The sequence below is a fragment of the Castor canadensis genome, chromosome 7 (genome assembly GCF_047511655.1).
Source record: "Castor canadensis chromosome 7, mCasCan1.hap1v2, whole genome shotgun sequence".
NCBI classification, from domain to species: Eukaryota; Metazoa; Chordata; class Mammalia; order Rodentia; family Castoridae; genus Castor; species Castor canadensis.
In genome coordinates this window covers 2,319,068-2,335,971 of record NC_133392.1, presented here as the reverse complement: position 1 = coordinate 2,335,971, position 16,904 = coordinate 2,319,068, and the positions used below count along the sequence as shown (strand labels likewise).

At 47.9% G+C, this 16,904-nt stretch overlaps 1 protein-coding gene across 1 annotated transcript in view; it reads right to left on the bottom strand.

Annotated features, from left to right (window-relative positions):
• Window positions 1-16,904, bottom strand: part of Tcerg1l (transcription elongation regulator 1 like) — a 188,436-nt gene that overhangs the window by 2,999 nt on the left and 168,533 nt on the right. The window contains exons 9-11 of the mRNA XM_074078038.1: window positions 16,629-16,764; window positions 5,357-5,446; window positions 1,191-1,309 (exon numbers count right to left, since the gene is read on the bottom strand). Coding sequence (XP_073934139.1) covers window positions 1,191-1,309; window positions 5,357-5,446; window positions 16,629-16,764 — 345 coding nt within the window. The remainder of the gene's footprint in view (window positions 1-1,190; window positions 1,310-5,356; window positions 5,447-16,628; window positions 16,765-16,904) is intronic.

Genomic DNA, 16,904 nt, shown 5'->3' with positions numbered 1-16,904 from the left:
ACCCCACACATGACCCCGGTCACTTTGTGAGGTTGGAGAGGTCACCTCTATTCAGATAAGGACACAGAGGCACATGAGAGTCTACCACTCATCTCAACAGGGCATAAACTGAGGTAGCCTCCAGGTTCCTCAGTCTTGCTCTGCCTCCCACCCACAGCTGCTCACGGGCAGGCACCACCAAGCCAGGGCTGCAGCCCACTTCTCACGCTGCTAGAACCACAGGTCACCCATGACTGGATACTTGGGCTTTCCTACCGAGCATTTCATGGTGGGGATAATTCCTGCTCACTTTTTCTCTTCCAGAAAAGCCCTTTGAATAGAGGGAGAGGACCTAAGAGGATTGTCTAGCCACCACTGATCTTATCACCCAGTAATTGACCGTGCACATTTCAGATCAAACTGTAGAAAGGATCAATTAATGTCCATTTAAAAAATAGTGTTGCATATTCCCACCTAAAATGAAAATATACTAAAATCAATCATCTTTATTCTTGTAAAAGCTTTACTTTTATAATTCTGTTTTCTTGCCTCAGCCTCCTAAGTGCTGGGATTATAGGTGTGACCACCACGTCCAGCTTTACAGTTCTAAAAATAGCACAAGTTCACTGCACTTTTAAGGATTCAATTGATTGAGGCTAACTTTATAGAAGATTTCAGCTTATGTGTTTTTGCAATTTCTAACAAATACCAGCTTTCTTACTATTTGTCTTTGTCTCATGGGATAATGCCTTATTTGTTATAGTAGTTTTGGCAACCACAGTTACTCAAGTCACCAGTCCTAGAGAGTCTGTCCTTTGCCCTCACTTGGGCTTCCTGCTGGTCCATCTGGAACCAAGAGAGGGTTCTGATCTAATGGGGTGGTCATTAGATCAGAAGCTGGGCCTCATCCCATCAGTGCTCACCATGGGTTGGTGACTTGAGCCATGGTGTCAGTGAGCTGACCTTCTGATGCTCATGGGGAGGAATGCAGGAATGCAATGACTACAGCTGGACTGGCAGAAAGTTCAAAGTTCACTCAGTGACAGCAAGACAGAGAAGGGAGACTGTGGTCCCCATCGGGTCTTTAAATTAACACCTTCAGTGTCTACAGAGCACTAGGACAGATGGGTCAGCAAAATAGTCTCAAAGATCTCCTCTCATAATTGGTAAGTTTCCAGCCCAGAAACACCGGTGTGCATCTCCCTCCATACCTGGGTGACACTTTAGACTCCTCTAGAAGTTTTTTGAATTCTTCTTTGGCTAGCAGCAATTTACTTTTCTTTTCCTTGTATTCTTGTTTTATTCTTGTCTTGACAAACTGTTCAAAGATCTTAAAACACATACACAAAAAGTATTAAGAAATTGCAAATCAGAAGCAGAGTCTTGTATCCCAAACACAGCCTGAGAAGCCAGCAAGAGTCTGAGCGCAGCATTCTTTTTGTGGTGGCTGGGCCTGCATGCAGCAGCCCTTCCATTGTGGGGTTCTGTGTGGACCGAGAAGTGTAAGTACCTGACCCAGATTCTCAAGAGGTCCAATGTGTTTCTCCCACATGCAGGCCCCTCTTCGGGGTCAGACACCCACCTAGGGAGCTGCTCCAGGAGTCCTGGGAAGGACTTGAGCCCTCTCTGTGGGGTCACAGAAGCCTTGCTCAGTTGGGAGATCTTGTCTAAATGCCCCCACACTTCTCACGTAGGACTGGGAGCAGCAAGTGGAGTGACGTAGCCTGTAGCCTGTCAATGTTCACATCACTGCTGAAGCACCAGTAACACCTTACTTACTTTGTGCTACTCACTTCCTATGGTTCTGTAATTGTCCTTTGATTCTCCCAAAATTACTTGTACTTGTGAACAGAAAGTGAATCTGAAATTTCAACTCTCCCATTTCCAAAAAAATCCCACTTTTGAATATGGAGCCTGATGCTCGAGGGAAGGCTCAGGGTGGACCAGGGGCCTCCCTAGAGGACCTCCGGGGAGTCCAGGATGACATGAATCAGTGTGTCCATGACCAAGGAGGAGAACTGACCTTGGGCACTCACTTGCCCACCTTTGAAAAGAAGTGGGTTCTGCATGCTGACCCACCAAGGAAACCCTGTCCCCTTGTGTCGAGCATATGAATATCACCTGGTGAAAAAAATCCACCCACGACTCCAGAGGTTTTTCTCTTGGAAACTGGGGACCAGAGAAAAAGGTAAAATCTTTCTTTGCTACCATCCATAAAATGCTTCTCTTTGTCAGAGTAAGATTGCTGTCTGTTCTCACATTAGAAAAATTGTCCCTTACAGACTACAAAGTCAGGCAGAAGAAAGGCCAATGCTCACTCTTAACACCATCCACGCCTTCAGAACATTAAAAAATAAACTGGAAATTGTTTAAATATGTATGCAAATAAAAATTAAAATGCCAATAAAATCCACATATGATGCTACATGGTCAGTAGGTAGCCACTGTGCACCGTGAAGACCTCAGATCTGACCCAAGCATGTGGATGTGGATTGTGTCCTGCTGGGGAATGGAAGAGGGAGAGGGAAGGCCTGGTGGAGGAAAGCTGACCCTGGCTGTCTCTTGGTTTTGTCTTGTTGTTTCAGATCCATTCTTTAATGGAAAACCTTTATAGGATTATAAGATCAAAGTACTACTCACCTCTTGAGGACTCAAGATATTGAGTAAAATATGCACAAATAGGACTTAAATTTTGGAACACACACATATATATTTAAGTAGAATATGATTGGCTTATTTTATCTTCAAGGCAAATAGTAAGGTACATTTCAGTTGTCTTAAAATAATTTAGAAAAAGGTGAAAGCAGGGCTACTCTCCAAATAGATGTGTGTGGCCACATCAATAGCTGGGGGTTTGCTCTATTAATTTTAAATATGAGTAGAAAGACTGCTTGGCAGTGGGGTCAGAGCTGGCAAGAAATATCTTCAACCCTCTCTGCCCAGAATCATTTATCCAACTAATATAAATTTTCTCTCCTCTCCCTTTTCTCTGTTGCTTTATTTATACCACTGTAATTTAATATAGCAGGAATTTTTCCCCTCTTACAAATTATACCAGTTTTATCCAAAGTGGGGCATGACTTTTTAAAGAGATAGCATTGGTCATTATCTCGTTACTGTAAGCTCAGTATAATAAAATGAAACACTGCTTGTTACCATAGAAACAGGCCTGATTAGCTCTCCCTGGCCCCCCCGGTTCTCTGTTTAGGCTCTCTGTGCCCTCTCCAGCTCTTGGTAATCACACCTCGTGCCTTAGCTTCCCCATGAAAACCCCAGTAGGAGGTCCTGCACAGAGTCTATATGTGATTCTTGCTCCCTCCCTCCCCCCCGCGCCGTGTATTTGTAAATCAAACTGTGCTTTCTGAATAGAACCCAAACACTGTTTCTTCCTTTAGTTCAGCTTCGGCAGCACTCCTTATAAAACTGCAGTGTTTCCCCACTGGTGAGCGCAGGCATTTGACCTGAGTGCTGTCTGGAGGCCACAGTGCATGGTCAGCTTCCTTCTCTTCCCACCAGACCTTCTAGCACCATATTGCACGATGTTTTAATGATTTCACAGGGACAGTAGAAAGCTTTCCCGAAACTAAGGACCCTTGATGTGAGATGACTAGCCAGTCTGACCTATCTGCACAGGACAGGTCCAGGGTTCTATTGCACAGGACTAACCCCGTCCCCTCCCTGCAGGTCCAGGGGCGCAGTCCCTGAGGGTTACTCTCTGCTCTCTCTGACCATGGCCTACAGAGGTCCAGCTTCTCTACTGCCTGAGATGATCTTAGGCAGGGGGGTTGTGGCCAGACACCAGGAGGCTGTCAACTCACTCTGGCAAGCAGATGGGCCCTGTGCTCCCAGTCCTCCTGAGGGAGGTGATTTAAGCCTTGGGGGTTGTTGGAGGGGTCTCACTGGAAGTTGGGCTTTTCTTTGGAGGGTGGGAATGGACTTCTTCAATTTGCTTTAAAGGGATAATTGGCTCTAAAAAAATATCCCAGAGAGAACAATTGATGATAAGAACACATCAGTGATAGCACAATCCATAGATTCTACAAAGAATTTTGGCATTTAATAGCCTGTGAATCTTCACCATGGCTCAAAACGACTCTGTCACATAAATAAACAAACTTCTTACTGTGTGTTTTCTTTCACAGTTAAGAACTTGAGTTTTTGCTTTTTAATAATTCAGCAAAAGGCTGAAATATTATCAATTATTAAAATCACTGTTTTTCTCTCCCATAGAAAAAAAATATATAGACAGCCCAAGTTCAGCTCACTGGGTTCTGGCATTATTTGGTGCCATTGCTAGCATGTTCCACAAACTTTAAAACTGTTCTTTCTGGAAAGTGAAACTCAGCTAAAAGAATTAATTTCAAGTCCAGATTGTAATGTGGTGATCCCATGACCCCTTACTCTTCCAACCTCACCATGGGGCCAGCAGAGGGCAGGTTTCCAGTCCTTGTGGGACAGAGGAGGCTCCTGGACCCTGGCTGAGAACACGTGGGTGTGCCTCATCAGCCTCCTCTCATGTTTACTTACGGGGCTTCGTGAGCCAATGACAGAGTTAGAGACAAAATCACAACTCTCTCTACTCTTGGCTGGGTCTAGGTCCAATTCTGCCAGCTGAGATGCCAGGGGACACCCAGCAAGCCAACCTTGGCAATGAACCCTCCTCTCCACGGTTGTGTGTGACCCAAGTGCATCATGTCTGAACTCACAGGCTGAGGGAGGAAAGACATAGCCTCACAGAAGGAGTCTGATTGGGGCAGGGACTGGAGACACAGAAATCTGTCCTTCCCACTCTTATCTCAGTCCTGCTCCACTGACCCCCCCCATCCCAGTGCCCACAGCCCCTCCTTGCCCTCAACACTCCCCTTCCATGAACAGTCACCATAGTCCCTCTGTCCGCCTCACTGCAAAGTAGAGTTGTGACCTCGCTCACAAACAAGCAGGGACAGACCCTCATAGGCTCCTCTTTAGAAGAGCCTCTGGGCATCCATGTCCCTTCAGCCCTGGCTTTTCTGGGACCTTTGTTTACACCAGGATTGTTTCCTGGGCGTCTCCTACTTGACCATCATTATATAATTTTAACCTTACACGTATGGCACCGGTAAAGTATCAGTTGCAGTCATTTGGAACGTGGTTAATTTTCCCAAAACTTGCCTCTTCATCTCTGAGTCTGAGTATTTTCTTAGGGGTCATGACCAGATGGTCAGAAGACCACAATTCCCTGCATGACCCTCCTCAGCTCCTCCAACCAGCTGTCACCAGTGCTCACACTGGGGCACTGACTGGCTCAGCCTCCCCAGCTGAAAAGCAGTGCCAGGCTCCCTCCCCTCAGGACCAAATGGATTCCAGAGTGGTCAACCTTGCCTCGCACTGACATTACCTGTTTCCGCTCCTCAGAGTTTAAAAGCAGATAGCGTGGGTCAAAAACAATTTTATGTAATTCTTTCTCCCACGTAGAAAATGCTGACACCTGGAGAGAGAGATTCAATAGAGCTGCTATTAGTGTCTGCTGCCGAGCCTGGAGTCTGCTGAAATGATCAATGGTAAAATCAGAACATTGAGGTGCAATGGATTCCAGGATCCAGCGTTGCATAAAAGCGTGGGACACTTCAAGCCTCCATGAAAATCAATACTATGACCATGAGAAAATTTAATTTCTAGGCTCCTGGCACTATTTCTTCCCTGGGTGTCTTCCCCGGGCTGTGCCCTGCCCTACAGCCTGCTGTGTCTGTGGAGGTAGGCCCTTTAGTATCACTTCACAGAAAGGGACAGAATATTTGTAAAAGTTCCTAGAACCCCACAAGCCATAACCAAGGGTAACAGCTGTAAATAGGCCAGGATAGCATAATTTGAGTTGATGTTTTTTACTGACATTTAGCCATTGTTTTTAAGTAAGTTACTTTTTAAAGTAAGGCATTTTATTTTGCAGTTGTTTTAGATTTACAGAAAATTTGCTAGAATGTGGCAGAAAGCTCCCACATGCCCCTTCCCAGCTTCCCGTGTTGTGAACATCTTGTGTTAGTGGGCCTCGGGGTCCACCATGCATCATCTTCACCTGACTTTCCTCCCCTGCCTCAGCTTACACTTAGTCTAGCGTTGCCTCAGGCTTCTCTACACTGGGGCAGTTTCTGACTCCGTGTTCTGAATGGCCTTGAAGGAGTGCTGGTCAGGTCTATTGTAGGATGCCTTTTTACTAGGAGCTGTCTGAGGTTTTGCTCAGGATTGGGAGAGGGTTACAAGTTTGGGGAAGATGACCACAGAGCTAATGTGTCACTTTGAGCACATTGTGCCACACTATCCCCACAACTCACCACTGAGGGGGGACCTGGGCCCTGGCTAAGGTGCATGTCAGTCAGGCATCTCCTCAGGAGTTTCTCTTTTCCCCTTTGCATGCTGCATGCTGGAAGGAGGCGACAAAGTGCAACTCCGTGCAAGGAGCTGAGAGCACGCTCTGACGGGCTTCTGACGGGCTATTTATCCATCTAACCTACTTGACTTTTCTACTCCACCATTTCTCTATCATTGCACCCCCCCACACACACACACATGTTGTCGATGCTTTGGGTTATCACTCAGTGCTGTTTTATACACTTTTCAGCTATTGGTTGCTCTTTGCTTAACTCTGTGCTCACGTCCTGCCTTGAGTACTTCCTCATTTCTGGCTATTCTCAGGAATGCAGGCTCATCTATGCACTCCCTGCCTTAGCCCTCCCCTCAGCCAACCCTCCAAGAAGCCCTGGCTCCTTCTATAAGACAAACAGAATCCCATCAGCTGGGAATTGGGTTGTTGCTATTGAGGTGTTTCTGCTTCCAGATTCTCAGCTGATAGAGCAAGGGAACGTGAAACCCATTTTAAATACTTTATTCACTAAAATCATTGGCTTACTATTAACTATGCCTTCAGGTCCCATGTTGGGTGCTGAAGAGTGAGAGAAAATAAATCAAGGCCCTGACATCTGGAAGCCCCTGGCAGAGAGTAAGACAGATGAAGGAACTAATGGTCACTCACGAGGGTATTTGCCTCATAGCAGGCACACCAAGGTGCTGAGGGACTCAGAGCATCCCAGCCGGAAGAAGATGTCTGGGATGCTGACCATTTTGGAACACAGGTACTTCTCCTGGCTCTGGAAGGGGCCTAGAAGGACATTCTAGGATGAGCTGTCCATCTGTACAAAGGTGGAGATTCATGAACTGTGGGGAAGGCAGTCATCACAAGGAGTTGAGCATGTGCAGGGTGAGGGTTGGAGGTGAAGGCGCCTATGGTGTAGCTGGGAAGGGGCGGAGGGACAGAGGCACATGCAGGAAGGTCCAAGACGTGGTTAGGAGTCTGGACACTGTCCTGAGTACAATGGGAGGAGAAAGGCCACTCTTGGATCTGAGCAGGGGATGGTTTCCTGCACAGGGAGGGGAGGCAAAGCTAACTGAAAGTTTACAAAACCAAAATTCTATTCATATTCCAAGTGTTCCTGGGGGTGGCATCATTCCAATAAAAGCGCTTATCTAGTACATCATCACAGATGGATTTCCTTAATTGACAATTTCTGTCTTTAATAGTCAAAATCAAGGCCCTGTTTGTAACACCCATGAGCTCCTTTGTTGGGTAGGATAGCCTGGGCTCCACTCAGGAGTTTTCTTCGGGTAGGTGAGTGCTTGGTGGATTGTGGGGGTGGGGCCTGGGGGAAAGTGCTGGAGCAGAATGGTCCCATGTTGCTTCAACAGAGGACACTTGCCCACAGAAGCAACTGGAGCCATGATGCACAGAAGCTGTGGCCCGCCCCTGCCCAGCTCAGTCAGAAGGGACTTGTGAAGGCTGGGAGGAGGGCCGCTGATGCTTGGGAATTGGTGTCATATAACTAATTCCACCAGCATTTTCAGAATTTTTGAAAGTCTAGAGGTATAATAAAATAAATTTTAAAATACTACATAAACTTTGTCCCTAAAGAAACTTATGATCTATATGGAAGGGAAGAAAAGACATCTGTGCCCATACAATTTACAGTGATAAACTACCTATGTCATGTGACCGGTGTTCATGCTGACAGGCCTCCGTGAATTCGGTGGAGGAGGGAGTGCAGGGGTTGGAGGGAGTCCAGTGGGACTGGGACAGAGGCCACAGCTGAAGGGAAGGCTGGACAGTCGTGTGTGGAACAGTCCTGTACCACCCTCCAGGTGAGGTGGACTCAGGCTGCACCCTACGAGGAGACCAGAGGGGATCCTGTGAGTCCCCGACCTCCCTCAGCCTGTGCATTACAGTCACTACCCAGAAGTTCCATTCTAGGAGTCAGATTGTGTGTACAAACAGAGTCACACACAGCACACACGTACACACATAAACACACATATATTCACACATACGCTCCACATAAGCACGCACACCAAACATTCATACGCATATATTTCTCATACACAAACGCACAGGCACACAGGGGCACATGAAACCCACACAGATGTACACACCACACATATGTGTGTGGATTCACACACATGGACACACACTGGCACGCATGTACACCACATGTATGCACCAAATACACAAGACACATCATCACACACGTGTGCGGACACACATCAACACTGCAGAGTGATCAGGTAAGCAGCGAGTGTGCTGTCTCCTTTAACCAGGAGGTAGGCAGCTGTGTGGCAGCATGGCTCTCCAGGTGGCCTTGGGCACGGGCTCCAGTTCTCCCCCTCCTCACCCTCACTTCCCTGAGAAGAGCTGTTGGTGTGGAAGTGTGAAATCCTGTGATAAGGAGGGAGCTGCCCAGAACAGCTGGGCACTTCACTGTCTCCGGCCCTACAAGCAGGGTGCCCTTTGAAGTTTAGCCCAGCATGGTATGTCGCTCAGGGTAGAAAGCCCAGGGTGGCTGCCTTCTGGGCAGGGACTTCACTACAAGTGGGACACATGCAAATAAGACTCCATCTGCCCAGACAGTGTCCTAAGCCCAAGGGCTGGGCTTGCATGGGTCCTAAGTCTTCTGTGGTCCCCAGCCAGCTCTCTGTAGGTAAAAAACCTACTTCATGCATTGAGCATCATGGTGTTTAGTCTCACTGGACTCAGGCAAGCCAGTAACCAGGGCACGGTGAGCCCACTTCACACATAGGTTCTCCCTCAGTGCAGAATCAGTGCTCACAGATGGCAGGTAAAAGTGATTCCCATCGATTATCCCTGTTTGCGTGGTTCCTAGGTCTAAGCGTGAGTTATCTGGCTCCTCTGACACTCCTCCTCCAGGCTCACTGGATGTCAGAGGATTTGGTTCTTGAGTTCTGGAACTGACTTCTTCCATTTCTTCAGCCCAGAGAGGAGAGATCACCTGTAGCTCCTCCACCAGAGCAAAGTCCCTGCCACATTCACACAGAGGATGTGACACTGCAGCATCTCCAGGGGGAGACATCCACCCTCTTCAAGGCCCCGCCCACATCCAAGGGAGGGGCTGTCCAGGATGTGCGACCACCTTTGAGATTCCCAGGTTCCCAGACTGACAACCAATGTTTCTCTCTGCTTTTCCTGGCAGGGCTCACCTAATTCTTCTTTGACTTGCTGGCATTTTATCTATTTAGTGACTTGGTCCTCAGTTGACTGGATCCTTCAGTCACTTTTAGACCCTTTCCTGAAGAAGCCAGTCATTCCCCTGCAGCTGTCTGTCACTGTGGGCTCTGACCCCTCCCCAGTCTTGCTCTGTTATCCCTGTAGCACCTTCTGACAACCAGAGGACACCTGGCTGTCTCTGTCCACCACCCAGGTGATATGTCGCTGTGTTCTCAGTGGGACACTTTGAGGACTAGCCCCTTTGAGGGCTTCTGGCCCTCCTCACGCATTCTTCATTTAACCCACTATTTAGTGTGGACAGTGGTCCCCTGAACTGGTCTGGGATGGCCCTTCTTCCTCTTTCACCCCTTCAACTGTGCCCTAGGTCCTCTCCCAGCTTTAAGGTGGCTGCTCTCTGGCCAGCTGGGCTCTGAGGTGCTCCCCACGAGACTCCCACCCTCCTCCGAGCATCCACATCCACACTGGGCTGAGGGATTCTGCAGAGGGGAAGAGTCCCCAAAGTGTGTTCCATACATGGCAGCTGTCAGGCTCCTCCTGTGAAGAGATGAGGTGAGCCTCTGTCAGACCCTCCAGAAGGTGACTGAGGTCCTGTGCATTAAGAATTGCCTGGGTGGTGGCCATTCACAGACAGACAGAGAGAGCTGTTCCACCTTCAGGCCCGGCTTCTCCAGAGCCTCTCCAGGAACTAAGGTAAAAGGATTCGGTGTGGCTCCAGGGGACAGTTCAGCTTCGAGACAAGTGGATTTCATTTAAGTAAAGTGGTTGAGAGAGTTCAGAGGTGGCTCAAAGGACCATGACACACAAGCCCTATCAGCACAGGATGGCTGGCAGTCACCTGGGGCCACCACCACCCGGCCAGACCTGGGCAGGCAGACAGGAGGATCCAGGGACACCATTACCTGCCCCTCCCCCCCACCACCTTTTCAATCTGAAAAGCAGTTTTTGTGTATTTTCAATCCTTGAATCATGAAAAGATCAGAGGTTTTGGGCCAGAGGAAAGGCTGAATGCCAAGCCCTGCCCTGAGGACAAATCCCTGACCCAGGTCCCTAGACCCATGAGGAAGCGCAGTCCAGAGCTCCTCACAGTCATGCAGAGCTTCTGGCATCTACTCACTGTGATATCTGGGACATCATCATTCCTGTGCCCCTGCAAGAGTCTGTGACCATCTCTCTGTCTGTCTGCACTAGCCTCTCTGCCATCCTCAGGGCTAGTGCCTGAGCTCCTGTGCTCTCCCAGGATGTCCCAGGGACAGCAGCTGCTGTCCGGCCAAGTCATCGGGAGCTGGCTCTCAACAGGGTCTCCCCACGTGGCTGAATTCCATCTCAGACATAAACTCAATTACTTCAGAAGCTAACACTCTCACTAAACTTGAGCAAAATGAGTTTGTTCTCTTACTTCCTTGGTGTGTTAAAACGGCCATATTAAACCCTGAACATCAACTGTTAATCAAATTAGAAGTGATGTTTCCTTCTATGAGTGCAAACTTCCTATGGAAGGAGCAATGTCTCTCAAGTGCACTGTATCTCTTGACCCTACACTGGACTTGGAAGCCCTGTCACAGACTCCCTGCAGCCTGTGTCCCACAGACAGAGGTGGGGACAAGACACAATTGATCATCTTGGTCCCTTCCTAGGTTCTATTAATGCAAACAAATGAATACGTTTGTAATGTTACAATAGTTCAAATTGTATTACGTTGTGTTAAGAACACACTTAAAAGAGACAGGTGAGACATCTCAGGATGCATGTGGAGTGGCCTGTCCTGGTAGCTGCTGAGAGAGCCCCTTGGGTCCCTGGCACTGATGTGTACCTCACCCTCTTAGCATCTGCCCAGCATGTGGGCACCCTCTCTGCTGTCTGCATGTCCATCTCCCCTGTCCCTGCCTGTCCCCATGATCTAGGGAAGCAGACCATAAGCCTCAGTCTCAGTCAGGACGTGGAAGTTCTGTCTTCCTTGAGGTAAGGTGGTAGGCAGAGGCCACTGAGGGCAGGTGACACTCAGCCACACAGAGGAGGGCTCACAAATTTCCCTGGGGCTGAGCCCATTGACCTCGGCTTCTAGAGTGCTGGGTGTCTGAGGCTTTGACTGCCCCTTGTCCAGAGGTTGTCCAGGTTTGTATCCCGGCTTCTCTTCCACACTTGCACTTGGAGAGGACTCTCTGCTTCCTCGAGGCCTTCTGAGACCAGACACCCCACCCCACCCCGCCCTACTGATTCCTTTCCAGAACTTTCTCCTTCTCAGCTCCCAGGCCCCCATTGGTGTCTCTCACCAATCACAGAGATCCCAGTTCTCTGTGAACAGCTTCATTTTTGGGGTGCTACTGGCTGTTTTCTATCCCTCTCCAACATCCTCTTCCCACCCTTCTGATGCCCCTTGACTTGGCCTTCAGACTGTGTGGGGAGCAGGGGCCCCATTCCCTCTGTACCCCATTCCTCGGTGCACACAGATGTGACTTCTCTTTCTGGCTCTTGTGTCTGGTGATTAAAGGTGGCCGCACCCCAGGGTGAAGGAACCAGGCTGGTACAGAAGGCCAGGCCCTACCTCATCCTTGGAGGTGAGGCCATGGTCACTGTTTCAGATCTCCCAGAAGCAGCCATGCAACATGGGCTTACATACAGGTGGTACAACTGTGATTCAAGACAGTACCAGAAATTGTCACACAGAAGGACAAGGGCCAATGAGAGTGCATAGATGAGCAGGTGACCATGGTGGCTATGTGGGATACTCACGAAGAACACACCCAAATTTGCCCAAGATTTGTCTCACTAAGGATGATGAAGTGGAGTCCTCCCTTCTGACACTGACCCTTCTTGGGTCAGGGCTGCACTCAGGCACTAGAGATGGGAGTGGTTGCTATGCAGAAAGTGGCCTGAGCCTAGCTGAGCCCAGAGGAACTGCAGATGAATGCAAAGTAAGCCAGGAGGCCACAAGGTGTGTTTGTCACCAGCCTTGTCCTCCCTGGTACATACCCACTCTGATGCTCCAAGATTTTTGCCAATTTCAACACTTTTTCTATTTTCGTAGATTAATATAGTTTTAAGCTGTTATTCCACACCATGCTAAATTGACTTCATTTGCTTTTGAGCATTACTTTCACACTAGGGACAGTTATTATCCCATTTAGAAATCAGAAGGGAAGGCACAGCTCTGTGGTTAGAACTTGATTCATTCTGTGCTAGAGAAGTGACCAGAGTCACACCCCAAGTGCTAACTGGGAAAGAGAACCGTGCTCCTGGCATGGAGCATCCACAAATGGAAGAAAAGAGCAATGTGATTTAAAAAATAATAAGCAGTGAATATTTAACCTTCTTATTATGCAGTGCTGGTAGAGTGTGTTGCCAAAACAAACCCTCAGATATTCTCAAACATTGCTGGTGGGAGAATACACTGAATTAAAACAACTGTTTCAAAAACAATGTGGTACTTGAAATCAAATGCTTATAGCCTAAAGGAAACAAATCCCATACATACGCACACTAACATGTAAGATCATCAGTGTATTATTTAAAATAGCAAAGTTAGGAAATATATAAGTGATTGAAATGTAGGATTTTTAAACTGATAATGAATGGAATACTGGACCCTAATCAAAGTTATTTTCCAAGAGCTGAAGTATAGCTCAGCAGAAGAGCATTTGATCAGCATTTGTGCTGGCCACTCCCACCATACACACACACAGACACACTCACACATCCTTACACACTCAGACATCCTTACACACTCAGATGCAGACACACACATCCTCACACACACACTTGCGCACACACAAAGTGTTTTCCAAGAGTTTATACTAATTTTAAAACTTGCCAGGCAAGTCCTCCACAATTGAGCCACACCCTCATTCCCTAAAAATCTATTTTAAAAAGGTGTGGAAGGAAAGGCACCCCATTGGTGTTAATAATTGCCTCTTGGGGTAGGATTTGCAGTGATTTTCTTCTAATATCTGTGTAAATTGATTAATTCATTCATTAACAAATAAAAACTGTGTATTCATGCTTTGCAGACTATCTGATAAGCATGGACTACTTTTGCAATACTATCTCATTTAATTGTCAATCTGTGCCTTGGGAGACTTGGAAGAACAGCCAGAGGAGCATAGAGAAAATAAGCTTCCCCCGGAAGAGTAGGGGACAGAGCAGACAGAATAGGTGCCCGGACCTCAGGGCCACCAGTGCATGGCCAGCTTTGCCTGCCAAAGCTCTAGAACAGGGAGGGTCATGGTGCTTATGTGTTGAGGGGAGGAAGGCACTCTTTCTTCCCACAGCTGGGTGAAGGTGCCCTCTGCCCTCTTAGCCAAGGACCCAAATAGGGAGTCTTTGCGTCATTTGTACCAGCTTCATGCTGACCATGTGCTGACTGTGGTTGTCTCTGTCCAGGTAGAGACCACAGACCACCATGGTTTGTGAACTTCTTCCTCATCCTGACACAGATGTGGGTCCAAACCCTAGGGGTTCTCATAGAGCTGGTCACAGTGTCAACCAGTGTCCCCAAGGCTCATCCCTGTTGGAAAACTGGCCAAGGGTCAGTCTGGGGGAACCTGAGAGGATCTGGAAGCAGCTCCTGAGTTCCTGAATAAAATCGAGTGTTCTCAAAAGGACTTTGCTACCTACCCCTGGATAAGCCCTACCTATTTCAAAGGACACTGAAGAAGGAACATATTCCTTCTTCCCAGCAGATTTACTCAACAGGCAGAATTAAGTTAATGACTTCTATACAGTTAAATTTGTCTTTTTGTAGATGAAAGTTTTCAGAGAAAGTCCACTGTGTTTTGTACGAGTACAAAAAGTAATAAATGAAACAGAAACTCACATTGTCCCATCTCTTACCTGCCACAGCAACACACAACCCTTTCCCATCCACAATCTCCTGGAATAGTTCAAATTCTGTCCTTTTAACTACTATACATCCCCAGGGCCTGGCTTCACCCTTCATAACGACATGGTTTTCTGAACTGAAGTCCTGAGCAAATGCAATATAAAATCTTATTAATCACTCAGTCCATGAAAAGTGACCTTTCTAAGTCTCATTCTTTAAGCAACTAGAAATCTCATGAGTTCAGCTATCAAATCCTTATGAACACGAGCAACTTATGAAATCTGCCAGCATATTTTACAAAGTCCAGATGTTGCAAGCAGTGGCATTGCTTTATGACATGGTAGTAATGGTAGCTTGGGCTTCTCTACCCGGGAGCTGTATATGATTCCTAAAAGCCCCAGGGGCCAGTGTGCGGGCACACTCAGGGAGAGCCAGGCACTGTGTTTACTGCTCTCTCTATGCCTGTTCTCCTTGCTGATTTTCATATACAATCTCAGAATCAAAGAATGAAATGAATTGCCCACCCCCAATGAGTCAAGAATGCACTGCAAATCTCATTAGTAAAATCCGTCAAGCAAGACCATTTGAATAAGTTCGAGAGCCCTTATAAGCTTAGCCTGCCAGCCTCCTTGCCCAGGAAGGCAGCACTAATCCCCACTGCAGTTTAGGTATAAACTGTGTTGGTAAATTGGGCTTGCTGGTTTCCAAAATAAAGAGATGGAACAGTTAGACAATGGGATGAAGTGAATCTTTTGCTCATATTTCTCAAGAGTTCATAATGACATCTGGTTTCATGAGAGAAAGAAGTCTACCATAAAATGCAAGTAGACCAGACTGGCCAGGTCAGTGCAGAAACTCGGTTATGTGTCTTTCTACAACATCCTTGCAGTGGGAAGCTGTCGTGAAGGAGCTCTGTGAGGCAGTCTAAGGGCCAGTGAACCCTCCTCCAGGAATCCCAGGGGACTCCACCCACCAGGGCACAGCACAGGACCCTTGGCTCTGGAAAGAGAGGTGTGGTGCCACCTCATTCCCTGATGATCCATCAACCCTGCCCTAGAGGGGTCTGTGAGAGCAGGAGTACAAGGGAGGGAAAGCAAACAGCAGCGCTTCTAGAAGACCCTTCCCCTCGTGCTTTTGGGTGACTCTAGAAGTAGTGTGGTGCTAGATCAGGGGCACGTGAGCGAGACGCCAGCCCTATCTGGAGCATCCTCCAGGACTCAGCTGGCTCTGGGAGTCCCAGCCCAGGGAGCCTGGCCTGGCAGGAGAACTAGCAACATGGCAGGATGGGAGCCACTCAGAGTATCATAGGGCAGCCTACGGAGGGCCTTCTGGGAAAGTACTCTGATGAAGACATGTGCAACAGACTTGCTGTTTCTAGGCCCAGCTTAAATTTTTTAAGCCCACTCTCACCTGACACCACTGTTCAGTTCAAACATCCCCCTTCTAGTTCCTGACGTTAATAGCAGTGTTTGCTTTTGTTTCATGTGCACATTTAAATTCATGGTGGGAAGGAAAAGAGGTCTTTTGAGTGGAGACCTGAACTCCTTCCTGTAGGACTCCCAAAAAAGTGGGACTGCCTGGGTTCTTCCTGTCCCCAGAGCCAGCATCCAGCTTGGCTGTGGGTGAGTCCAGCTCAGACTGGCCTGCTCTCGGAGGGACGTCCACGGGTCTAGGGCAGCACCACACTTGCTGTCTTCCCACAGCCCTGGGCTGGGCAGGAAAGAGCCCAGGGTGCTCTTGTATTCATGAGGCCATGTGCCCATTATAATTATTCTCACACAGAGGCTCCTTCGCTACCTTTGTGCTCAGCCTCATTTTGTGAAGAAATCCAACTAAGCCACAATATTGTCTCTGGCTCATTTTATACCCAAAAGCCAAAGCGAGAAATAAAAGTCATTGGAAGGAGAATCAAATAGAGCCTCCTCCACTCAAAATGGTCTCAGAAGTCAACCACAATTAAGATATCCTAACTTTATTTAAAAGTAGTCACATTAATCCATAGGGGACATCTCTGAGGTTTCAGTACTGCAGCTGGGGCTGTGCAGAGTTCACCTGACTTTAGCCCAAGTCTTCCCCACACAGGCAGGCTCGTTGCTACAGCTGACTCCATCCTGTGGACCCCCTACTCTCCTCTCCTCTAAGACTGGAAGCAGCTCCTTTTTCTTGTTGGTTTGCTCTATGTCCTCAAATCATTCAGCACCTACTGTCACTCAGCCTGACTACAGACCCACCAGGAAAAAGGAAGCCCCTCTTGGTGGTGAGCCTGGGCGGTCGCTCTGGTTTCCTTACCCCTCTCTCCAGAAGCATATCTCGGAAATGTGTCGCGCGCTCCTCCAGGGGCAGGAGAATCTGGGGAGGCGGTGTCCGCGTGTCCTTGTCCTCTTGCTGTGCCTCATCTGGCTCAGGACACTCACAGCCTTCTGTCCTTTGGGACACAAGATACAGAGAGTTACCCATGCCTGGGGAGACCCAAGGTTTCATTGCAACCTTTAAAATTCTTCTGAGATAATAAACAAAGTGTCTTTTTAAATACAGTCAGATGTGGTTGGTGGCAAAGGTGGAGTC